Source organism: Cynocephalus volans, chromosome 7 (assembly GCF_027409185.1).
Source record: "Cynocephalus volans isolate mCynVol1 chromosome 7, mCynVol1.pri, whole genome shotgun sequence".
Lineage (NCBI taxonomy): Eukaryota > Metazoa > Chordata > Mammalia > Dermoptera > Cynocephalidae > Cynocephalus > Cynocephalus volans.
This window is the reverse complement of record NC_084466.1, coordinates 94752678-94778803: the sequence shown is the minus strand read 5'-3', so window position 1 is coordinate 94778803 and position 26126 is coordinate 94752678. Positions and strand designations below refer to the sequence as shown.

The 26126-nt window shown below is 37.5% G+C and overlaps 1 protein-coding gene across 4 annotated transcripts in view; it reads left to right on the top strand.

Annotated features, from left to right (window-relative positions):
* The window catches only part of KAT6B (lysine acetyltransferase 6B), a 185990-nt gene that overhangs the window by 101779 nt on the left and 58085 nt on the right, over positions 1-26126 (top strand). For 3 of the 4 annotated variants that reach the window (XM_063102116.1, XM_063102114.1, XM_063102113.1), the window contains exon 4: positions 17329-17437. The exons of the other annotated variant lie outside the window; for it this stretch is intronic. In XM_063102116.1, the coding sequence (XP_062958186.1) occupies positions 17329-17437 (109 nt within the window). The remainder of the gene's footprint in view (positions 1-17328; positions 17438-26126) is intronic. 4 annotated transcript variants of the gene reach the window in all.

Sequence of the window (26126 nt, the reverse complement as noted above, 5' to 3'; positions counted from 1 at the left end):
AAAAATCTGTGAGTGTGGCTTAGGCCTGAGCATTTTAAAAAGCTCCATAGGTGATTCTGATGTTCACACCTGGTTAAGAACCACTGTCTAGAGAGCAATTCTTGGTCAGATTGTTCTTCAAGAATGCTAGCTGTTACTCATGCACCCCCTGCCCTCACTCCTAGCTCCCAGGAGCGATGTACACATGGCACCAGGGTTGGATGAGCAGATCCTCTACATCCAAGGAAAAGGGAGTGTTAGTTATTCTGCATAGTCACATGGCTCTCCCTATTGAATTAAAATAATGATAATGATAGGGATGATAGCAAATCAGATTTCTGCATTAGAATCAACATTTTCTGCAAATAAAGCACATTAAAAGTAAACAGGAGAAACAAAAGCTGGTCCTTTGAAAACATCAGTAAATTTCAGAAGTCTTTAGCTAAATTGATTTAAAAAAGGGAAGTGGGACCCAAATTACCAATACCAGGAGTGGGAAAGGAGATATCATTGAAGACATAAAAAAGATAATAAGGGAATTTTATGAGCAAGTTGATGCTAATACATTGGATGATTTAGATGAAATGAGAAAATTTCTTGAATTGCCTAGATTTCCACAACTGACACACATCCACAAAGAAAATCTCAATAGTCCTGTATCTATTAAAGAAATTTAGTTCATAACTTAAAATAGTGCTAAATACGAAATTCCAGGCTAAGACAACAGACAGCTTTATTGGTGAAATCTATTAAACATTTAATAATACAAATGTTAGCAAAATTCTTTCAGAAAATAGAAGAGGAGGGAACATATCTCAATTCATTTTATGAGAGTGGCATTACTCTCATACTAAAACTAACCAAAGATGTTGCAAGAAAAGGACACTGTGGATGACACTTCCTGAACATAAACACAAAAAACTTTTCAAAAATATTAGCAAATCAAATCCAGAAGTATATAAAAAGGATAATATATTTTGAACTTTATCTAGAATGGAGTTTATCTAGTAATGTGTAGTTGGTTTACTATTCTAAGATGAGGAAAGTATGAGGGTCTTCAAAAAGCTCATGGAAAGATTAGTATTATCTTTTATTTTTATTTATTTATTTTATTTTATTTTTTTTAAAGATGACCGGTAAGGGGATCTTAACCCTTGACATGGTGTTGTGAGCACCACACTCAGCCAGTGAGTGAACCGGCCATCCGTATATGGGATCCGAACCCGGGGCCTTGGTGTTCTCAGCACCACACTCTCCTGAGTGAGCCACGGGCCGGCCCTAGTATTATCTTTTAATTTCATTTTTCCACAAACTTTTTGAAGTATCTTCGTATATGATCATCTCAATAAGATATAAGAAAAACAATCAACAAAACTAAAAATTTTTTTATGATAAAAACTCTGAGCAAACTAGGAAGAGAAGGAACTTTATCAGCCTGATTAAAAATCATCTAAAAAACTATAATTAACATCATTATTAATGGTAAAAGACTGAATATTTTCTTTGTAAGGTCAGGAATAAGATAAGAATGTTCGCTTTCATCATATCCGTTCAGCATTGTACTGGAGCTCCTATCCAGTGCAATAAGAAAGGAAAAAGAAAAGGCATACAAAATTGGCAGAAAGAACTAAAAATGTCTTCAGTTTTACACCACATGATCATCTACACAAAATATCTTAAGGAATCTTTAAGAAAACTGCTAAAAAGAGAGAATTTAGCAAGGTCACAGATTACAAGGTCAAAAAAATTTATATATATATGTACTTGTGTGTGGCGTCCGCCTCGTTCCTTTCGGTGGGCGAGCGAACAGCCCTAGCCTTGTTCCTTTCGGTGGGCGAGCGAACGGCCCGGGATTCCTCTTTCCCTCCTGTCCCCTTTGGAAGGAGACGGGGGAAGAGAGCCGTGAAGAGAGGTGAGCACAGCCGCCGGCCCCCCAAAAACAGCCCGGTTAAAGGACACTCAGACGCAGTGGGGGTTCTGTCGAGCAGTTCCGTTTATTACCACACAAGCACTTGCTTTTAAAGGCAAATGGGGAAGGGAGGTTTTTTACATAATCTTATCAGCTTAAAAGTCAAGAGAGCATGCATCCTGTCTCAATGTCTAGCTATTGCAACCTGGAGCGTGGAAGCGTGTATTTGGCCAATAAGGTCTAAGGCAAGGTTCCCGCAGACACCCCCACCCTATTTCCTCCTGGCGCCGTCTTAGGCTGCCACATTAATACGCCCTTTGGGCCCATAATGGCACCACTTGTAAGGTGGCTTTAGTTTTTAAGGCCCGACACTTGTGAAGGTTAATTCTAGATGTCAACTTGGTTAGATGAAGGAATGCTGAGAAACCTGGTAAAGCAATCTTTTCAGATGTGTCCATGAGGGTGTTTCCAGCAGAGATTAGTGTGAGAGTCTGAGTGTCCTGGGTCTGAAAGACCCACCCTCAGTGTGGGTGGGACCGACCCATCCAATCCTCTGGGGGTCCGGAGAGAACAAAAGGCAGAAGAAAGAGGTGAAGCGCTTTCTCGATCCGCTGGAGCTGGGATACACTCTTCTCTCCCATCCGTGGACATGAGAGCTTGAGACTCTTCAGCTTTTGGGTTCCAGAACTTACACCAAGGACACCATCAGCTTCCTTAGTTTTGAGGCCTTTGGACTTGGCCTCAGCCACACTACCAGCATCCAGTTTATAGACGGCCTATTGTGGGACTTTTCTTCATAGCCACATGAGCTAATTCCCCTAATAAACCCCTCTCATATAATTATAACATATCCTATTGATTCTGTCTCTCTGGAGAACCCTGACTAATACATATATGTATATATATGCAATTGTATTTCTGTACAATAGAATGAACATTCAAAAACCGAAATACCACTTATAGTAGCATCAAGCAATATCAAAATATATAGGGGTAAATTTAGGCGAAATATGGGTAAAATGTGTACTCTGAAAACTATAAAACATTGCTAAAAGAAACTAAAGAAGACCTAAGTAAATGGAGAAATGTTTATCTTCATTGATTGCAAGGCTGAATAATGCTATAATGTCAATACTTCCCAAACTGATCTGTACAGTAAACAATCCCAATAAAGATCCTGGCAGGCTTTTTCCTAGAAATTGGTAAGCAGATAAACAAATTTATATGGCAATGTAGAGGACCTGCAATAGCTAAAAAATTTTTTTGAGAAAGAACAAAGTTGAAGGACCAGTTCAGTGGGAAGAGGAAAATCTTCCCAACCAGTGGTCCTGGAATAACTAGATATACATATGGTAGTGGGAAGAAAGAACCTTGACCCTTACCTCATCCCATACACAAAAATAACTAAAAATGTTTCATAGACTTAATATGAGAACTGAAACTACAAAACTAGAAGGAAATATAGGATAAAATCCTTGCAACTTTGGGATAGGCAAAGATTTCTTAGAATGGATACAAAAAGTAGAAAAATTTATAAATGGGACTTCATCAAAATTAAAAACTGATGTTTTTCAAAAGAAATTGTTATGAAAATGAAAAGACATGCCACTGACTGGGAGAAAATATTCGCAATACAGATATCTTATGTATTATATACATTCATACAAAGGACTTTTATCCAGTATGTATAAGAAACTCATAACTCCATAAGACAAACAACCCAGTAAGAAATTGATGGTACAGGTAGTGTTTCTCAGGAAGCAGGCACTGAGATAAGGTTCAGTGTATAGGATATTCATTAAGGGATGCTCTTGCTATCAACTCCTGTGGGAGGGAGGGCAGCAAAGCAATATTGAGCACAGGGAGATGTTGAGATGTTGAGTGGTGGTGCAACTCAGCAACAGCCTTGGCTGCCTTCATAGGGAGCTCTGGAGCTACCTTCAGAGTTGTTCTGAGTTGGACCAAGATGACCACACCTTTATATTTCTGCATCAATCTGTAACATGGGCCTGTACCACTTGAATGTGGACCACCCCAGGACACGGGGTGTATCATATCCTCGTACAATGTGCTTTCTCTGCAGGTGATCCAATCCCTAAAGGGACTGATAGCCGAAAACTGATTTGCCATAGCATTCTCAGTAACGGAAGCAACAGGTTTTTCACTGAAAGAGAGTCTGGCAATATATTGCAGCAATCATTATGATGGGCAAAAGATTCCAACAGAAACTACAAAAGATATATGTATGAATGGCCATTAAGCACATGAAAATATTCAAAACTTCATTAGCCATCAGAGATATACAAGTTAAAAACAGGAGATACTCCTACCCACTCTCTAGAATGGCTAAAATTAAAAAGACTGACAATACCAAGTGCAACTGAGAGTGTGAAATGATGCAAACACTTTGGAAAACACTTTGACCACTTCTTATAAAATCAACATCCACTTATCTATATTACTCAGCAATTTCATTCCTAGGTATTTACCCAAGGTTAATGAAAACATGTACACAAGAAGACTTTTGCAGAATGTTCATATTAGCTTTATTCATATAGCCCCAAACTCTAAAGAGCTCAAATATATATCAACAGATAAATGGATAAACACATTTATGTGTATTGATATAATGATACACTGTGTAGGATTAAAAGGAATACACTGTTCACAATGCAGAGACACGGATGAATATCAAAAACTTGCCGAGCAGAAAATGGAAGTCGCAAAAGTGACTTTTTTGAAGTCTCTCTCTCTCTTTTTTTTTTTTTTTTTTTTTTTTTGTCGTTTTTGTGACCGGTAAGGGGATTGCAACCCTTGGCTTGGTGTCGCCCGCACCGCGCTCAGCCAGTGAGTGCACCGGCCATCCCTATATAGGATCCGAACCCGCGGCGGGAGCTCCGCTGCGCTCCCAGTGCCGCACTCTCCCGAGTGAGCCACGGGGTTGGCCCTCTTTTTCTTTTTAATTTATTTTTCTTACTTGACCCTTGATAATTGTATATATTTATGGAGTACAATATATTTGAGTACATTCATACTGTGTTCAAAAGAAAGTCACAAAACAGTACATATATGATTTCATTTATAAAATTCTAGAACAGGCAAAACTAGTCTATAATGACACAGAAAGTGGATCAGTAGTTGCCTGGGTTTGCCAAGGGATGAGACTGCAGAAGGACTTGAGGGAACATTTTGGGGTGATAAAAGGGTTCTATGTCTTTTTTCCTCCCACATATTATATGATTTCACTTATTTATTTTCTTTTTACTTATTTATTTTTTGTTGTAACATGGTTCATTGTACATGTCTGTGGAGTGCACAGTTGAATATCATTACCTGTGTGCGATATGGATGCTCAAGTTAGGATAATAAATATATTCAACATTATACAATGTAGTCGTTTTTCATGACCGTTTTCCTCCCTTATACCCACTCCCCCTCCTGGGTTCTATATCTTAACTGTTATGATGATTACGTGGATATATCTATTTATCTAAACTTTATGAGTACATTTTATTCTATGTAAATTTTACCTCAGTATAATTTTATCTCAGTAAAGGTGAGGATTATCATAAATGAGGATTATGTTCATGAGGGATATTGGTTGTTCTTTTAACTTTTTCTTGTAATGTCTTTGTTTGATTTTGGTACCAGAATTGTGCTGGCCTCATAAAATTAATTGAGAAAAGTTTTCTCCTCTATTTTCTGAAATAGATCATGTAAAATTGGTGTTGTATTCATCTGAAGTCTTTGAAAGAATTCACCAGTAATCTTATCTGGGCCTGGAGTACTTTGTAGGGAGGATTTAAATTATGAGTCATTTTCTTTGGTGGATTTTGGGTTATTCTGGTTTTCTTTTTCTTTTGTTTAATTTATTTTTTTCATTGTACATGTTTATGGGGTACAGGTTGTTATTTCAGTACATGCATATATTGCATAATGATCCAATCAGAATAGTTAGCATATCTATCACCTAAACATTTATCATTTTTTTGTGGTTGTTACATTCAACACCCTCCTTTCTGGCTATCTTGAAATATACAGTACAGTATTATTAGCTGTTGTCACTCTAGAACACCACAACTTATTCTTCCTATTTAACTGTAACTTTGTACCAGTCTACCAACCTTTCTCTTCTCCTGCCCTTTCCCTCCCTCTGATAACCATTGTTGTACTATTTCTCTCTTTTTTTAAAATTTATTTTTCTTAATTGACCCATGATAATTGTATATATTTATGGAGTGCAGTGTGATATTTGGGCACATTCATATTGTGTGCAATGATCGTATCAGGGTACTTAGTACACCCATCGCCTCAAACACTTGTCACCCCTTTGTTTTGGGAACATCCAACATCATCTCAACTAGCTACTCAAAGATGCGCAGTACTTTGTTGTTGACTGTAGTCTCCCTGTATTGCTATAGAACAGTAGCTCTCATTCTTCCTATCTCTACAGTTTTGTATCCACTAACCACCCTCTCCCCGTTCCTCCTCCTCTTCCCCCAGATTTTCTATTTCTTCTTGTATTTGACCTGTTAGTGAAGTTGTTCATTTCATCTAAGTTGTCTAATTTATGGGCATAAAATTGTTCATATTTCCCATTATTTTAATGTCTTCAAGATCTATAGGAATATCTCCTCCTTATTGTATTTTTCTTTTCCTTAATCAGTCTAGCTAAGGGTTTCTAATAATGTTAAATATATACCTACCATATGACCCAGCAGTTCTACTCCTAGGTATTTAATCAAGAGGAATGAAAACACATATCCTCAAAAATACTTGTACAAGAATGCTCATAGCAAGTTTATTCATTTTAGCCCTAAATTGAAAACAAATGCTAATCAACTGTAGAGAGAATAAATAAATTTTTATTTATTTATAATACAGTACTACTCAGTAATTAAGACAATGAAATACTGATATTTATAACAACATGCATGATTCTCAAAAACATTATGAAGAGTGAAGAAAGCCTTTTCTTTTCTACACAAAATAATTCACAATGTCTTGTTCCATTTATATGAAGTTCTAGAATAGACCTAATCAAACTATGGTGGTAGAAATCAGAGTAGTGGTTGCTTGGGAAGGCGACTGAGAAGGGACTGGGAAGGAGCAGGAAAGAACTTCCTGGGGTTATGGAGTGTTTTATATATCTTGATAGGGGTGTGGGTTATATAAATGCATGCATTTATTCAGAGCTCATCAATCTGTACATTTCATTATTTGTAAAATATACCTTAACTTAGTTGTACAGCAGCATGAATGTACTTAGTGCCCCTGAACTGTACATTTAAAAATGGTTTTTATGGTAAATTTTACGTTATGTATGATTTGCCAAGCAGTCGAAAAAAATGTAAATAGATAGATGTGAAGGTTCAAAATGGGCAAACGTTTAAAGTGTATATCTTCCCCATAACCATGTGCCATTCTATGACTATTACTTTATTTACCATTTTATACCCTAAAGTGAGAATGTAATTTTAAAAATGATGAGAAAGTACCAAGTATAAAAAATAATGTGACATTCATATATTGAACAAATATTTATCAAACATCTACAAATGTGTATAGTTCTTTATTATGTGTGGTAATTAAGATAAACCAAACAAGGATCTCCCTTGCAGTGTGTACTACGCTTTGACTTAAAATATATAAAATTTAAAGTCAAGGGTTTGGATCACCATACTGGCCAGCCACAAAAAAAAAAAAAAAAAAAAAAAGTAAAATTTTACTGATTTCACAAAAAAATAACGAACTTTCTTCTTACTGTATATCCTGAGTATAGGCTTCTGAAGACTCTTAAAGTTCTAGGAAACTGAACTTAAAAATCCTCAACCTGGAGGGGAAGCCTATCACATCTGGTGTTTCTCTTCCTGGCTTGCCTTGGTGAGGGGGAGGGGCTTATGCTTTGTGCAGTTCCCATGCAGCTTGCAGTGAGGCTGTAGCACCAGGGAGCAGAGTCTCTCTGAGATGACGTTCGTGTGAGTTCCCAGAGTGGTGCCTGGCCTACAGCATTAGTAGATCTAGAACCTCCGGCACAAAAGGGGCATAGGGAACCTCCAGCACAAAAGGGGTGTAGGGAGGAGGGAGGAGTCTTCTCCTTCACAGAACTAACTCCAAAAAACAAGGGCAGAGCTTTTGACATTCAGGTGGTAATTATCCAAGCAATCCTCTTTTCCTGTTGTTTATAGATTCTGTAAAAGGGTCGGAGGTAGTCTGAAATTGAGGAAAACGAGCAAAAAAGTCAGGGGTGTGGAAATTCTGTACACCAGATGGTTTGTGTGCCCACAGGGCAATTGAGAATTAAGTGTGGTAATGGAATTACACTACTTTTATTGGTTCTGTGAGGACAAGCACTTGGAATACCAATTATATTCTCCTTGGCATGATTTGGGTGCGGAGTAAATATTAGTAACTTATTGTAGCATCTCAACTGCCATGTAAGTCTCTGTGAATGTAGAGCATTGTCAGGGGTGGTGGTGATGGTGATGACAGTGTTATTGAGAAAGTGACTAACTTGTGACTTTTCTAGCTTGTTAATATCCACCCACCTATGTCTCATCTCCTCATTCTGCTTCCCAGTTTGGATCTGATAACACTCAATTGAGTTTCCTGTCTCCTTTGAGCAGTTAGTGCAGGTTTCTCTTGGCAGGATTGGTAACAGGAATGTCTAGGTTCAGTTCACATTGTGCCTAGGCAGATTTGTAGGCACCATATCTAAATTAAAATGATTACCTTGGGGCAACCGCAAAAGCCACCTGCCTCTAGCTGATAGGCAGTTTTCCTAAATACCAGCCATTGTTTGCCTTTCTTGCAAATTGCGGTTATGCCCGTCCTTTATCTATACTCCTTACTACAGTGCTTCTAGCCTTACTTGGAAAAAATTCCCAAATCATATATATGGGTTACAATACAAAATCTCTACCAACAGCACCCGTTACATTTTTTTCCTTAAAGAAATGATGGTCTTGAAATTTGGACCTGCTTTAGTCAAGGTTCTTGCAGCACTGAGGTTGCAAATCACTTGAGAGGCACTTTTGTCAATTTTCTTTTAAAAAAGGAACCACTAAAGATTTGTGACACTTGAATGTGAGTTGATTTTGAGATTCAGTTTTTCTAAATCTAGAGTAGGGTTTATATTGCTAATATCGTGACATGCTTGCTGAAAAGAATATTTTGTAAATCCTAAATAGACTTCCTGTAACCATGTGCTGAATTTCCAGCTGTGTTGAATCAGACTTTGATCTCTCTTAAGAAGATAAATGCAATATCTACAGTTTCTAATGGCAGGGGTGAATGGGAGACTTACAGATGAAATCTTAAAAGCTAAGTCCCTGTCCAGATAAGAAATTGAAGTCCCTGGGGAAAGTAATTGTTTTATTGTCCTTTTTTTTCAAAATCTGTTGGCTTCATCTACAAAAAACAAACAAATAAACAAAAGAACAAATGAGATGCTATTGTTAAAACACAGTGTGCAGGATTAGATTTGTTTGCTTCCAAAAGAATCACTTTCCTTAATCATCATTCTTACAAGTGGCACACCTGCCTAATTAGAACGAGTTCTAGACTATAGGATACAGTGTGAGCATTTCAATTAACTCCACACAATTGATAATTGTTGTGGCCCATGTTCTTAGAAAAGTCTTTCCTTCTCTCTTCGTACTCCTTTGTGGCTAAGCTTTTATTATTTTATACTTCTGTGTCAGCCTTTCCCATACTGGAATTTCCCACTATGTTGTCATTGATTTTTTTCATTTGTTTCTAAAAGATTTCTTTAAATGAAAAAAAGTGATGTATTTTATGGATATATGTAGGGATGTTTTTAAGTATTTTGATTTGATTTGATTTGATTTACTTATTGTCACTCTTAAAATACAAAGAGCACTCATCACTGTGACAAGGAGGTGAAATAGAGCAGTCACATTCAAGATCTCCATATATTAACAATAATAAATCCTTTTGCCCAGACTAATATGGAAACTCAATCCACAGAGCCAGTGGGAATGATATAGTGCTCCCTCACAGAACCAATTACCCACAGAGAAGTATAATGAGCAGGGGAGATGACACAATAAAAATCTATATAGCTAGAATAAAATTAGGGTAAAATTGTTGCCTGCGTAAAGTCTTATCGTAAGCATATCTCCAATTATCTTCTGGAAAAAATTATTTAGTGTCTACTGAGGTCCAAATTCATGATGGAGTTGCAAGAATAGCCTTAGAATAAAACATAAGGGTACAGGAGCTTAGAGAAAAAGGCAATAGGCATGTGGTAGATGGAGTTGTGTTCTGCCCCTATGGACCACAGCAACTGCAGATGCCCCGGAGAGCTAGATAATGCTCTGAAAAAAATAAGGCAATTTACATCATCCCAGGAAATTCCAACTTTTAGAGTTAGCAGTTTCTGAAGACCACATCTTAAGTGGATTGCTGTAAGGGAAAATCCTGAGTGGGCATGATCTATATCCTAATTAGGAATGGGTTTGATCTGTTCAGAGAGATATCAGTTGAATATGTGGGTTAAGTGGCAAGAAATGAAGTCTGGTTCTTTATTAGATAAGTGTCAGAGTGCTGAAGTGGCAAAAAAGTGTTAGTATGTCACTCTAAAACCAACAGGAGCAGTGTTCACCTCTGTTGTCACAGTGCCATCAGTTGTGAAATCTGTGGACAATAATTCATTGCCAGTAATAAAGCACACAGTTTGTAAAATGTATTCTTTTAAAAATGGATTGACCAGATCTATGCTCTTGTTATAATTTTGTTGCTCCATTGCAGTGTATTCATCTTCTGTCTTTTTCTGAGTGGGCCCCAGTAGTTAATGCTTATGGTAGTGGGGAGATAATTTAAAAATCAGCTGGGAGAAAACTTTTGGTCCTGTCTTGACAGATTATGCCCAGGGGAGTATATGGCAAGCATAAACATCATTCATTATGTATGTCAGAGTGGGGAAAAAAAAAAAAATCAAAAAACCTTCAGATTACGACAGTGATGGAACCCACCTTACCATTGATGGTTGCTTTACATGCCATGTTTGCAGTCATTAGGGATACAAGTAGACATGAAAATAAAGGACCGTAGTCAGTATTTTGGGACCCGTTGAACTGGAGGAACTAGTTCCCAACCTCAAAGCAATTTGTTCATTTGTTCATTCATTTATTCAACAAATGAACTTTGAGATGAGGGCTACAGCAATGAACAAAGTCTTTGTCCTCACAATGAAGCCTATGCTTTAGTAAGGGAGACAAAATAGACAAGTGATACATAATATTTCAGATAGTGATGAGAAAAATAAAGCGAGGTGTGGAGGATCTGGAGGGTGCCAGTGGAATCCAATTTCAGAGAGGCTTGTCAGGGAGGTCCTCTCTGAAAAGGTGTTATCTGAATCAAGCTCCAAATGAAATGAGGGATAAGCCTTGAGGAAGGGGAAAAAGCGAAGGGCTTGGTGTCAGCAGGCTGGGATCCCTCTGTTTTCATAGCTGTGTGACCACAGGGAGACATTTAACCTACTGGTAAGACAGAGAAAGAAGGAGCTGCCTTGTCTTATAGGCTTTGTGTTTGGCACAAGCGAGACACTTGAGAAAAGCATTTTGGTAAACACTAAAAAGCATTACCTAAACTTCAAACTTCAACACAAGTTGACAAAGGTGTGCAAAATAAAGAGACACAAAAGAGTCTTAAAAGAACCCTTTCACACAACTTGTTTTGGATTTATTGAATTAAGTTGTCTGAGCTAAAGTGTAGATACTTTCCAATGATGAACAAGGATTTATATTCATCTTTGTTCACTTTTGTGGTATTATTCATTTAAAATTTTATATTTGTTTCTGCTTTTCTTCTGACGTCTTTTACTTTGAGTTTTCCTTTCATTAAACAGTTACAAGCCTCTTAGCTCTCAGTTGAGGCATTTTCTACCCTGTTTCTTTAATTCTTCTAATTCATTCTTTTAAAAAAAATCTAAGATTAATATTCATCGTGGGATCTCAGATAATCAAAATCTTTTGTAGAGTAATTCTAAACTCCAGAACAATTCATTTGTGTCGATGTTTATTAAGGACTTGAGGTTGTTTGTTTGGTCTTTTTGTTTTTATACCCAAGTGAATTTAGAAATAATTGTAACAGTATTTGAATAGAACTTTATAATTCAAAAAGTACTTTCCACACTCACTCACATTTGAACTTTAGCAACCCTAGAGCTACATGGACACTATTGTGGGCTTTTACAGATGAGGAAACCTGAGGCTCAGAGAGCAGAATTTAAACTCAGGTCTTTCCATGATACACGTATGAACATATGAACGAAAAATGCTGAATTGTTTTTAATACTTAGAATTACTAAAATCATGGGTTTTTTAAGCAGTTTAAGAAAGTTGTAGATGACTCAAGGAGGGTAGATCCGTAGGGGATTGTGGAAAGAGAAGGCTATGTCCCTGATCATTGTGAACGGAGAACATGGAAATGGTCAACAAAACCCCTTTTTGTGTCATTGTCAGGAAAAGGATGTGAGTCTGGATATTCCTGCTCTGATCTAGTGCATGAGCTCTCATTATTGTCCAGTTACTTAGACTAACAAGACTAATAAACATGTTGTTTCCTTCAGGGCAGAAACAATAGTAACCATAAAGTAAAATAAAGCTTCTCAAAAACGCACTGTATTGGACTTAAAGAATATTTCCTCAGAAAAGGCTATTTTATTTTGAGACCGAGGTCCTGAAGACTCAATCTTAAAATGTCTTTTTAAGTATGATAGAATCATTTAAAAAAATTAGAACTGAGAAAGGCCTTAGAGGTTATCCACCCATAGAATCATTAATATGTTTGATCTGCAAAGGACCTTTGAAGAGTCTCATATCCCCAACTTGTGGGAGGTGACTTTGTACAATGTCTTGTCCTCGTCATCCTGATGGGGCCCATCCAGTCTCTCCATGATCTCTTCTGATTGCAGGAATCATCTATTCTGCAAATACTGTAGGATTTATATGAGGTACCTAGAGTAGTCAAATGCACAGAGACAGAGAGTAGAATAGAAATTGCCGCCAGCGGCTGGGGGAAGAGGGAATGGAGAGTTCTTGTTTAATGGGTACAGAGTGTCAGTTTGAGAAGTTGGAAAAGTTCTGGTTGCACCACATTGTGAGTGTACTTAATGCCACTGAACTGTATACTTGAAATTTGTTAAAATGATGACTTTTATGTTATGGATATTTTGTTGCAATTTATAAAACAAAAAATAAGTACATGAAACGGGAAAAAAGAATAATTCATTCTGTTACTGGACAGCTCTGTTGGAAAGTCTGCAATAAACTCTATCAGTCCAAGTTTTGTACTGTGGAGCCACGAGAACAAATTAACCCTTCTACCTGGATGAAGACTCTCTGCCTGTTCCCTCCAAACGGTCTCTTCAAGGCTAAATAAATAGCCCCAGTTTCTTCACTAGAGCATACTATTTTGTTTTGTTTTATACTTTGTTTCAATCATGATCAAGATAAGGTCCACACATTGTTTCTACTGGTTCTTTTCCATCTATTTCTTGTGCTCTTGCTCACTCACTCTGTCTCCCGTTTAATTTACTTGTTGAAGAAACTGGGTCATTTGTTGAAGAAACTGGGTCATTTGTTCTCTAGAGTTTTGGTACTAGCATCTCCCTGCTCTATAGATCAACACGTTCCTCTGTCCTCTGTATTTCCTCTGAATTGGTAATTGGATTGAAATACTTTGTTTTATAAATGCTTATAATCCAACTATATAATAAATTTATTCTATGTCTTTTTTGAGAGTGGAGGGGTACTATTTTATTCCCCCCCAACTTTTCATTTGGAAAAGTAAGCATGCAGAAATATTGAAAGAATAATATAGTGAACACCCATATATCCTTTACACAGAGCTACCAACCATTAACATTTTGCCACATTTGTTTTGTCTCACCTTTTTGCACATTCACATAACAAACGCACTTAGCTTTGATTTTTTTCCTGAAGCACTTGAGAGTAAGTTACAGACATAATGACACTTTACTCCTAAGTTTCAACACATACCTCCTAAGAACAAAGGCATTCTCTCCTACATAATCAGTTATGTTCACTCAGGAAATTTATATTATATCTAGTTTATATATTGCCTAATATTTAGTGCATATTCCCCTAATTATCCCATTAATGCCCTTTATAGCTGTGGGTATTTTTTTAAAATTCAGAATCCTACCAAGCATCACAGATCCGTATTTAGTTTTCATTCCACTTTCGTTGCTTAAATTGTTTCTTCCTTTTCTTGGGTCTTACATGACATTGATATTTTTTGAAGAGTCCAGGCAGGCACATGATATCAGTTTGTCCATAATGGTTAAGGAAGTGTCCACCAGATTTCTCCATTGTAAAGGCACCTTTTCCACATTATAATTAGTAAATTATCTATGGCATATTAGTGGTTGCCTTTTTAATAGCTTTTAAAACAGATACTATTGGTCGTGGGAGACATTGGATGGAAGAGATTATGAGCACATTAGTAAAGTTCTTGCCACTGATGGAAAGATAATTTTAAAATATTTGTTTTTCTGAGAGGAATGGAAGGGAGGAAGCAGAGGTGAGAAATGGAGTCAAGTGAAGACAGTCTTGTGTGTGAGTCCCAGCTTCTACGCTTGAACCTGTGCAACTTTAGAAAAATTGCCTAACTTCTCAGATCCTCCATTTCCTCCCTAAAACGGGGATAACACACATACCTGGCAATATTGTTGAAATGATTGATTAAATGAGATAGTGTGGGAGCCGCCTTTAGCCTAGCAGTTGCCCAAGGCCATTGCATGAGATAGGAGGAGGAGGTGTTTCCAGAGCAGAGCTTGCTGGATATCTTTATCTTTAGACCTATCCATGAGTATTTATTCTTGAGATTAGTTTAAAATATTCAGGCATGCTGATGAGAAAATGTGATCAACGGGTTAGGTACCTTTGCAAAATTTCAAAGAAAGGAATTAAGAATTTGGAGATTTTGGGTTCCATTTTCAAGCCTCTTAAATATGACTTGTCTGTAGTGGACTTGTATAGAATCAAGTTGCCATTTACTCATACCTCTTTCTGACGGTAATCCATTTTACTTTATTACAAGGGATTATTTTTTTAAACAGTTTATATGTAGTCTGAGAATAGTGAATCATGATAATTCTGTGACCCATTTACATGCATTACTATGAAAGTTTCATTTCGTACAAGTGACAATTTTTTAAAGTTAATTAGACTCGGCTACACTGAGGTTAGCAGAAAGTGCTTTGAATTATCAATAATTCAGCAGGGCAGACATTTCTGTATAATGCAGTGGTTTCATTGAGTATTGTGAGATAGTTATCCTTAAAATAAATGGTTGTGAGCGTACATCAGTGTGGTGGGGTTCACTTGAATGTAGCGTGAAGTGATAGCATCTATGCTTTCTATTATTGGGCAGAGTGTGGGACATCAGTCTTTTTGGCCGTGAACTACTAGCAACCTTTGTCCTTTGTGTTACCTTTAGTTAAAAACGAAAAATGAGCATGAATGCTGGCTGATGGTCCTGTCTCTATTACAGCTGAAAATTCATCTGGGAGAGAGAAATGAGATTGCAGATTTGGATTTGTTTCATTGCATGAATGATATGTGACATTTTGTAAATTATTTATCACTGCAAGGATGGCGGCAATGGCTTGAACATTGTTACATCAAATGAAAGCAGGAATCCCATTAGTACAAGGACTGGGTTTCAGCTAGAATCTATCAGGGGAATGTTGTTACTTTAAAACCAGATTGTTCTTTTAATTGCTATTTAAAGGAACAAAAGTGTTCCCAAGGTACTGCAGTTGAGCAGTTGCAAGTAATAAGTATGGATCCATAATTATGCAGTGCTGATTATCTGGCATTTAAAAAATTGTAGCTGGAGTCAGTGACCAATTTGTTGTAGCTTGTCTTTTTTGGTTTTTCTAGCACAGAATGTTTTATACTCTGCTTTTTAACTGGGACCACAAAAATACATTTGCATAGCTACCTCAGAAAGTAAAGTCTGCGTATTAAAAGAACAAATTAAGGTGAGAGTAAGGGCAAGATAATGGATGCTCATATTTTAAGATGAAATTAAGTCATATTAAACAATTTTGTGAATGCTTGGTCATCAGATGAATTCTTGTTTTTGATGACATGTTGTCACAAGGAACCAAGAGATTTGTTGGAATCGTTATAAGCATTTGAAATATTATCTTAGAGATGAGGTTGATTTTTTTTTAAAACTAGCATATGTTTCTTTCATTTATTCAGTTAGCAAATATATTTTGAGTGCCTACTGTGCACCAGGCAATGTATTAGCTATTTGGAATAGAGTAGTTGAGCAAATGAGGTTTGTTCTGTGCCTGATGTATATTTAGAAACAGTTAGACCTAGCAAAATCTTGTTTTTAATTTACATTATAAACATTTGTGATTATGTTGGGTTTTCTTTCCCTGAATTTTTGATTCATGAGATTCAAATATAAAGACATCAGAGTAACTAACAATCAGATGGCTAGCAGACAACATGTGTGAATGCTTGGAATATGCAATAAAATTTTAGTTTTCATACAGTTTTGACTTCTCAAGATAATGTGACTGGATCTGTAAGCAGTCAATTATTCATATGGATGGGAATTCTAGCATTGCTGTTAGCAGTAAATAACAATGCAGACACTAAAATATATGTAGATTTATACATTGTTAAAAGCTATTTCTATAGTGAGAGCTAAAGGATGCTGGGGGGTTAGACAAATGTTTTGCTCCTTCTCTTAAGAAGTGGGAATGTCAGAGATTGAGGGTTTATCTCCTTTGTGTGGTATGGTGTGGTTTACTTTTGGAGACATTGGCACCAGAAAAGCCTTGTTAATTGTCTTTTGATCTTCTCAAGTGATCCCACGGGATTTTAGTTCTTGCTTCTTCTGACTGTTACTATGTCACCTAAAAAAATACCAATTTTTTAATGTCAGATGTTTAACAGGTGAATAATAGTAACCTGCATTATAACATTTGGTAAAGTTTAATTAAACAGTCTGACCAAAACAGATGATATTCATGGACTATAATGCTGAGTAGATGGATCAATTTATTATAGGCATATAGATTATGGCAACAATTGAGATTTGAAGTGAATCCTTAATAACTTTCATTATAGGAAGAATGTATTATATATTAAGGTCTTACATTTCACTGGTTTAATAAAAATTACTTCTCAGTCTTATATACTACACTTAAATGTATTATTCAGGTAATACTGTAGTATCAAATAATTTAAGAGATTTTTCTTTTTATTAGCAGAAAATATTGATTTGAATACCTTATTCAGCAGTTTTTCCTTGTTAAAGAAATATGCCAGAAGCTTGCATATTATGTAAAACATTTGATTTTAATGTTTTGTTTGTAATTTTGAAATGGAAAACTAACAATGTTTTTTATTTTAATTTTATCATAGCCCCGTGCTGATCCCATTCCAATATGTAGCTTCTGTTTGGGGACTAAAGAATCAAATCGTGAAAAAAAACCAGAAGAACTCCTCTCTTGTGCAGATTGTGGCAGTAGTGGTAAGTTGTATTTTTTTTATATGTTATACAGTGACTTCCTATTCTCATAGCTTCACGCTATTTATCTCTCTATCAAAACCTTATTTGTGGGCTGGCCGCATGGCTCACTGGGGAGAGTGCGGCGCTGGTAACGCCGAGACTGTGGGTTTGGATCCTATATAGGGATGGCCGGTGCGCTCACTGGAGAGCGTGGTGCTGACAACACCAAGCCAAGGGTTGCGATCCCCTTACCGGTCAAAAAAAACCCCAAAAAACCTTATTTGTTATTTAAGGCAATTATGTGGTAATAGCATAGGCTTTAAATTTAAAAAGGAAAAGGAAGGAAGAGGGAAAAATGTTTGAGTATATTAGCACTGGCATATAGGTACTACATTTGTTTATATAATACTATACATATTTATACTTAAGCTCTGAATTCATACCAGCATTGGTAACTCACAGTGGAGACTTCTATCTATCTCATAGGTAAATTCAGTGTAGAATTCTCTTTCAAGCTGAATACAACTGAAATCACTGGTTTTCTATAACTAAAGCCTCAAGAGATGAGTTGGAGTCCTTAGTGTTTCAAGTCTTGACACCTACTGGTGAAATGTAACATTACAGCCCAGCTCTGTATGACTGAGTGAAAGGAAAGGACAGTATTCTGGAAACCGCAGTGACAGAACCAAGAACACATCAGGCATGAAAGAAATTCAGATTGCCTAGAATAAGACTGGAAGAGGGTGGTCTGTACAGACGGTCATGTTGAAGTCAAGGCATTTTTTGGATAGGGACACTGAACTGTTGGCAAATTGCAATACTCAAAAGTATTGCTGTCAAGGTAGCTATCACCTCTGCCCTTTTCTCACTGTAACATGTTAAGACCATACCTCTAGTATTATAGTGGAAATTTAAAGAAAATTTGAGCTTGCATTAATTTATTTTAATAGCCGATCTTCCTTCTTACTAAGCAGGTGATATTTGCCTGGGTGATATACACACACACACATACAAATATACATGTATACCTACATGATCTACTTATCAACAGATTGAGTGGTAATTATTGGATTTTTAAAATTAATCTGTTTGTGTTGATCTTAAATTTTTTTTTCTCCCAGACTACTGAAACTTTTTCTCCCAAAGTGTTATTTTAAAAGTTATGACTGAGTATTTCTCTCGTTATAGTAATCTTTAAACAACAGCAGGCCTGCAAAATACTATAGCATACCCTCATTTAGGAAGTCATGAAATACAAGGGTACTTCAAAAAGTTCATGAAAAGATTCATACTATCTTTCAATTCTATTTTTCCGTGAGCCTTTTGAATTATACTCTTACAGTGGTTAAGAGCAAACTCAAGAGCCAGCCACAGCCCGGCTCCTCTACCTTGAGATAGTTACTTAACTATTCAGATCCTGTTTCCTCATTAGAAAATTGGGGATAATGGGAGCACGCACCTCTTGGGTTTTATGGAAGTTAAATGTAAGAACACAGGTAAATAGCCTAGCACAGGGTTTACAAGAACTATGGTAAGTGTGCTATAAATGTCAGCCATTGTTATGGTTTGGCATGTTTGATATTGGTGTCTTGATTGCTGCAAGTAATTTGAAATCTTATCACCACTTATGACAGCTGCTTGATGGTTGGATAGAGGAAATGTTTCATACCGAGGAACGACAGTGTTGTGTAATGATTCTTATTCCTCATATGAAGGTTTAACTTGATAGGCCCTTTTTGGTTCAGCAGCTTTCAGGGGGAAAGCTTTCAGATGACTAGGAGGGAGAGCCTTGAAAATAAGATATTTCAAACCCTGCTTGAAAAATGCATTCCGACAGTCTTTTTTGATGGGCTTTACAGATTCATTAAAATTCTTTTACCTGGCCATGGTATCATGGATAGTGACAAAAGGGCATGGAAACATTATCTGTATGCTCAGTTTAATAAATTTCAACCCTACAGTATCCCTGGCTTTATGCTGGTGAGGTAGTGCCTCACTCATCAGTTCTGACTCTGTCGTTATCTTTTGGGTTTTCTCATGAGGCTCACTCTGAATGAATTATTCTTTTGTGTGACTGCCTGATCAATTTAGTGGTGTTCACTTGTCTAGGGTTTACCCTTTGTGATTTTTAAGGTGGTACTTTAAAAATACCCTTCACTGTTTTATTTTTGTAGTATCTATTTGTCTGGGTGCCTAGACAAATTAAAGACATGCTTAAATGTGGGAAGAAAAGTTCCCTTCATATGTTTCCTTACCTCTGGTGATACCCTTAGTTGAGTTGATAAGGAATTTCAGATCATTATCTTCTAAACCGTAACTTCAAGGCCTCCCTCACAGTGTATAAAGGCGTAATTCTAAACAGGTAGATCTTAGACTTTCTGATGTGATCAATCTCCCTTTGTTTTTCCCAGATTTGAAGACCTGCCGAAGAGGAGGTTTGATCTCCTTTTTACTGTGAGGTCACTGAAAATTTCTTTCCCCTAAAATTTCTTACTTTTTATTCATACCTTTCAGGGTCAGGCTAGGTGTACTGTTTTCATTTTTAAAAAATACTCTCATTTTCTCTTTTAACAAGTGCAGAAGAATGGCTTAAGCATACTGTCTAGAGGTTTTATGTAGCTGGAGTCATTTTGTGAGCCAGTCTTCCCCTCTCCCTTTAGGTAGAGACAGCCAGAGGCTCAGGAGCCAAGGTAGAAATTCAGGCCCTGGGGTCATCGTGTGTCTTTGTTTGGGATGCAGGATTCCTCAGAGAGCTTCTCTGGACTTCCGCAGTGGGATCCGGCTCTGTCGTAGAGGTTCACTTAATCTTCATTGAGTGTGCTGTGCCAGCCTGGATTTGGCTACTTAAGTAAAAAAAAAACTATTGTTCATAACTCAGGGAATTGTTTTGTAGACATTTACTTCATCTGGTTGATCAGATGAGTGGACTTTGTTGTTTGTTCCTCTTTAAGTGGAAGAGTCAAAGCAAAATTGGTTCGCTTTAGGGAGCTTGGGGGTTCTTGTAGTTTTAATGCTCTATTGTGACACCTTGGTAATTATTAGGAAAAAAGATATAATATACCAGCATGCCTCAACAGTGCCCTCTAATAATGGTGGGAGCCCCGTCATCACGGTCCAGTCCCTCATCTCAAGTGGGTACTCCTAGCTGACCTTGTGGAAATGGCTGCTTTCTCACCCTCAGAAGAGTACATTGGTTGTAGGATTGAATTGAGACTGTTTATAATGATCAAAGGGATCCCTAATGCAAGATGTTTATTTGAAAAAATACCCATAGCAGTATAAAGCCAGAAAAAGGAAATATAGATGGCAGCCCATAAGGAGGCTCATTTTAAAATGTGTTTCCCATATGTGCCCGATGCTGTTTAGTCGTCGTACCGTTTGTATGATGTCGCATGTAGACTCTGCTTAGATTCTATAGATGGGAGTAATAAATGTTTACTTCTGCTTACAGCATAAAATAAAGCCAATTAGAAAATTCTCTGTTTCTAAGGTGGCTCAGTGCTACACATGGGTAGTATTTTCTTTATTCTTTTCCTGCTAAAAGTTCTTCTATAAAAATCATTCAAATTTATATGCAGTAAAAGTGTGAGGCACGGTACATAGCACAAGAAGCCCCAAGTGTGTTGTCCCCAGCACGGTGCTCCAGTTCTCTTCTGCTGCTTGCTGGCTGTGGAGCTGAAGTTTCCTGATCTGTGCAATGTGGAGGGTACTGTCTGCACCCTGCATCTGCAGGGCTGTTTTGAAGATCCAGTGAGATAATGATATGAAGATAATCAGTAACTGTAAAACATTAGACAAATGCGAAGGCTTATTCTAACCACTGATATGAATGTGGGAATCATCAAATAGTCTCCAGGTCTGTGGAAATGTTGGGACTAGGAAGTGATTTTACTTGACTTTCATGGATCAGCCTACTTTGAAATTAACACTGTTATATTCTCTTTGCCTCATTAAGACCAAATTATCTTTAATTAGCTTCACATAAGTATTAGATATTATACCAAATGAAATTTTGTGTCTGCTGCTCAGATTGCTGGGTGGTTAAATCTTACTTACAGATGAGTTGTGTGCATGTGTGTTTTCAAATTAGCAAATCTAAGATAAGTGTACAGTTCAAAATTATAGCATCATCCTAAGTGGAAGCTCATTGAGACGGGAGACAGAAGAAAGGCGGCTGTGATGCAGCTGGGAGAGTGAGAAAAACCCCCTTTGTACAGGAAAGGCAGCAAGAGCTGTGGGGTAGGATATCAGTGCGCCCTTGGGAGACCCGGAGTCTTTCTGGGCTTGTCTTTATTTGTGTTAGCCCTGAACAAAACTTCCATGCCTTCTGCTCCTAGAGGGAGCTGGTAGGCACCATATATGGATGTATGGGTATCTAAAAAAAGGTCACTGACTAGTGTCTCAAGTTCACCTCAGGGACTGGTGGGTTAGTCATCCAGTCGTTCTGACTAGACACAGATTGAATCATTAGATTGGAAAGGGACCCTTGACTAGAAAGAAACCTAAAGAGAGAATCCAAAGAGTTGACAGGGAGGGGGGGAGGGTGAGCCCCATCCCCAAAAAAGCCCAGAGGAGGATCGGCCATCCAGAGGGCTGTTACTGCAGTGAAACTGCACTCTTCGGGTCAGTCGTGACCTCCCTGTAGCAAAATCTGAAAGTCGCTTTTCAGTCTTCTAAAAAATCTAATTGATATCTTTCAATCCACCCCAAATACTCCTCTCAGCCATATTGACCTTGATGAGAATCTTTTTTCTTTTCTTTTTTTTATTGGTTATGAATATTCATGAGATACAAAGCTGATTGTCACCCCTTGTGCCCATGATGTGAGGGCCGGATTCATACTGGCAGCATATCCATTACCACAAATTGCATTTGTACCCTGTGTCCCCCACCCAATTACCCGAACCTCCCTCTCCTCCCCTCCCCCCCTTTGTATTCCAAGGAATGTTCTCTCCCCCTGTAAGTCCAATGCACTACTGTGGTCTTTCCTTCATGCCTTCTTTCTCTTAGCTCCTACATATGAGTGAGCACATGCAGTATTTATCCCTCTATGCTTTGCTTATTTCACTCAACATAAGTTTGTCCAGGCTCATCCATGTTGTTGCAAATGGGAGTATTTCATTCTTTATTATGGCAGAGTAGAATTCCATGGTGTGTACGTGTGTGTGTGTGTGTGTGTGTGTGTGTGTGTGTGTGTGTGTGTGTGTGTGTGTGTGTGTGTGTATACACACCACATTTTCCTTATACAGTCTTCCATCGATGGACATTTAGGTTGGCTCCATGTCTTGGCTATTGTAAACAGAGCTGCAATGAACATGGGAGTGCAGGTATCCCTTCGACATGATGATTTCCATTCCTCTGGGCATATACCCAGAAGTGGGATTGCTGGATTGTATGGAAGATCTATCTGTAATTGTTTGAGAAACCTCCATATTGTTTTCCATAGTGGTTGTACTAATTTACAGTCCCACCAACAGTGCAGGAGTGTTCCCTTCTCTCCACACCCTTGTCAGCATTTGTTATTCACCGTCTTTTGGCTTATAGCCAGTTTAACTGGGGTGAGGTGGTATCTCAATGTAGTTTTAGAGAATCTTTTTTCTTGAAATGGTCTCTTCCTTTGGCTTCTGTGATACCACAGTCTCTGTGTTTTCTCTCTACCACTTCCTTCCATATCTTTTGTTAGTTCCTTGTCCTCTCTCCATCCCCTAAATGTTTCTTCAGGCTTCTGTCCTTGGCCCTTTCTTACTTTGCCTCATAGCTTCTTCTGAGCTCCAGACCCTTAGATATAAATGCCTACAGAACTTCTCCACTCATCCATCCACATGCATCCCAAAGTTAATACCCAGAAGAGCTCATCAACCTTGCACTGCTCCCTTATTCAAAAAAACAATCACAACAATAACAGAAATCCAAGCAAACAAACAATATCCTGCTTCTCCTCGAGGATTTCCTATTTCAGCAAGTGGCGTACCATCGGCCGCTCATTCAGTTACCAAACTGGAAATCTGGAGCCATCCTCTGTCCTATTCTCTCACACCAAGATATCACCAAAAATTAATGGATTCCATATCCTAATATATATCCTACATTCTAAATATATCCACACATATCCACGAACCCCACTCGGATCTGTTATTATAATAACCTAAATCTAATCTTGACCTTCTTTCCTTTCATCCATTTTAAAGTTAAAAATCTGATCAGAGAATTTTTCAGTAGCTACCAATGACTCTTAGTTAAAATTCAGACTCTTTGATGTAGCCTCAAAACCTCTTCTGAATTGGGCTCCTATTAACTCTATCCCACGTCTCTATCCCCTTCATATTCAGCACATTAGTTATTGAACAACTTTTCGGTCCTTGGAGAAACAAGTTCTTCTCTCCCTCTGTACATGCCATCTTCCCCCGCCCTGCCCTTCTTCTGGTCTCATCTAATCCCGCTCATCTTTTGGGACCTGTCTTTGGGAGGCCTTCCTCTGACTTCCTGCTAGATCCTTCCATATCCCTGCGCCACCCCATCAACAGGCATTAATGCTAATTTTTGTCTAATGTCATAATATCTAACAGGAAATTCCTTTCTGTATGAGGTGAAAGGGTGGGAACCATGTCTATCCTTTTCCTCACTGTGTCCAGTTCTCATTAAATATTAGTTGAAGGAAAGACAGATGGACAGATGGATAGTCAGATAGCTAGTCTGAGGGGCCTAGTGTCTGAGACTTCATTAGTTTTCTCTTGCTGCTGTAATAAATCACCACAAACCTAATGGCTTAAAACAGCACATTTATTATCTTACAGTTGTAGGTCAAAAGTCCAACAACTGTTTTACCAGATTAGAAAGTATGAGCAGGGCTGGGCTACTCTCTAGAGACTCTAGGGGAGCATCTGTGTTCTTGTTCATCCGGGTTGTAGACAGCACTCAGTTCCTTGTGTTTGTGGAACTGAGATCCCCATTTCTTGCTCACTGTCAGGTGAAGGTTGTTCCCAGCTTCTAGAGGCCACCTACATTCCTTGGCTTGTGGCCCCTGCCTCCAACTTCAAAGCCTGCAATAACAGATGGAGTTCCTCTCATGTTTTGAACCCATCCTCCTCCTTTTTCCAAGGACTTGTGATTTGATCAGGCCTATTCAGATACACCATGATAATCTCCCCATCTTAAGGTCTGTGCCCTTAGTCCCATCTGCAAAGTTTGTTTTTCCATGTCAGGTAATATATTTACAGGTTATGGGAATCAGTACACAGACATCTTTGGGGGGCCATTATTCATCTGTTTACTACAAAGCTTGTGTTTTTTTCCTCCCATAGTACTTCCTCCAAAAAGAATTTCTACTGGTTTGTGGTTCCGCTGGTACTTGTTTAATTTTAAAAAGTATTCTTTTGGTTTTGCTAGATAAAACTATTGTAAGCTACTGGTACTTAATATGTTTGTATAAGAATGTATGAGTGAATGAATGAATGAATGAATCAATACATATTACGGCTCTCAAATCTGATGAATTGCAAACCACAATACTAAAACAAACTCCAGAAAGACAAACCACCGTGAATTGTGTCAGCAGAAAGAATGAGAATTTTAAAGGAAATTATTGAGTATATGGAATGGCTAAGTAGAAGATAAGGAATTAAATTATCAATAGCATTGTTTTTTTTTTATGTAATTACTATAGATTGTATAGTAGTATGTCAAGACAGTTACAGTCTTTTGTGTTATTTTAATGTCGGCCATAAGTAAATAAAATGGAAGTAACTTCTTCATCACTTAGCAGCATCCCTTACAGAATCATAGAAATTTAGAGCTGGAAGGGATCTATGGCCAATTCTTTTGAGCTAAGTAAAGGTAAGATTGCTGCCTAAAGGAAAGATAGGCTGAAGATTTTGGAATTTGATAGGGTACCTTATTGCTTAAAGTGAGAGAAAGCATTAAGAGGAAGAGTATTCCTTGCTCTTGATTGAAAATGCCTGAAATCCATTAATTTTCAAAATGTATAATTATTAAGAAGTCTGTCTTCCATAAGATATCTGTGAGAATAAATAGTAAGCTATAATATGATGTGAATTACCTTAGTTACTTAATATTAAGCTACAAAACACAAAAGCAGATTTTAATGTAGAGAAAAATTCAGTGCATGAAATTGAGGTCATATGTGCCAGTGATGTATGACTTACAGGAAGTAATAAAAAAAGGGGGGGAAAAGAAGTAAATGGTATACTTTTAAGCTGATGGGACCCATTTTAAGGGTGGAATTTAAATTGCTGTTCTTTAAAAGTTGAGTTTTTACCCCGCTCACTATACAAGGGGCAGGGGGTAGAGGACTCTGATCAAAGTAGACCTCTCCCCTCCCCTTTCAGAATATATTTCTTAGAGTCAGGAAGCAAGCTGTCTTTGTTTGCTGGTTCCTGAAAGAGGTGATTGATACCATTTTTATGTAATTAAACTTTTTCTTTGCGTTTGTTTGAATGAGAGAAGCCCTTGTAAAAGAATAGTGTCATAGGTTAAATGCATCTGCCTGCGTATCTTTCCTGCCTGAGGTCATAATCCTATGATAACATTTTATTTTTTCAACATCTTAAATACAGATGTTTAGATTTTTTTTTGTTTTGTTTTAACTCAGAAATAGTGTGCTTTTATTAACGGTATTGATGATTGATTTTGAATGTTTTTACTTCAAAAAGCCAAATCTCCTGGTGGGTGGAATTTTATGAAGCACCTGTTA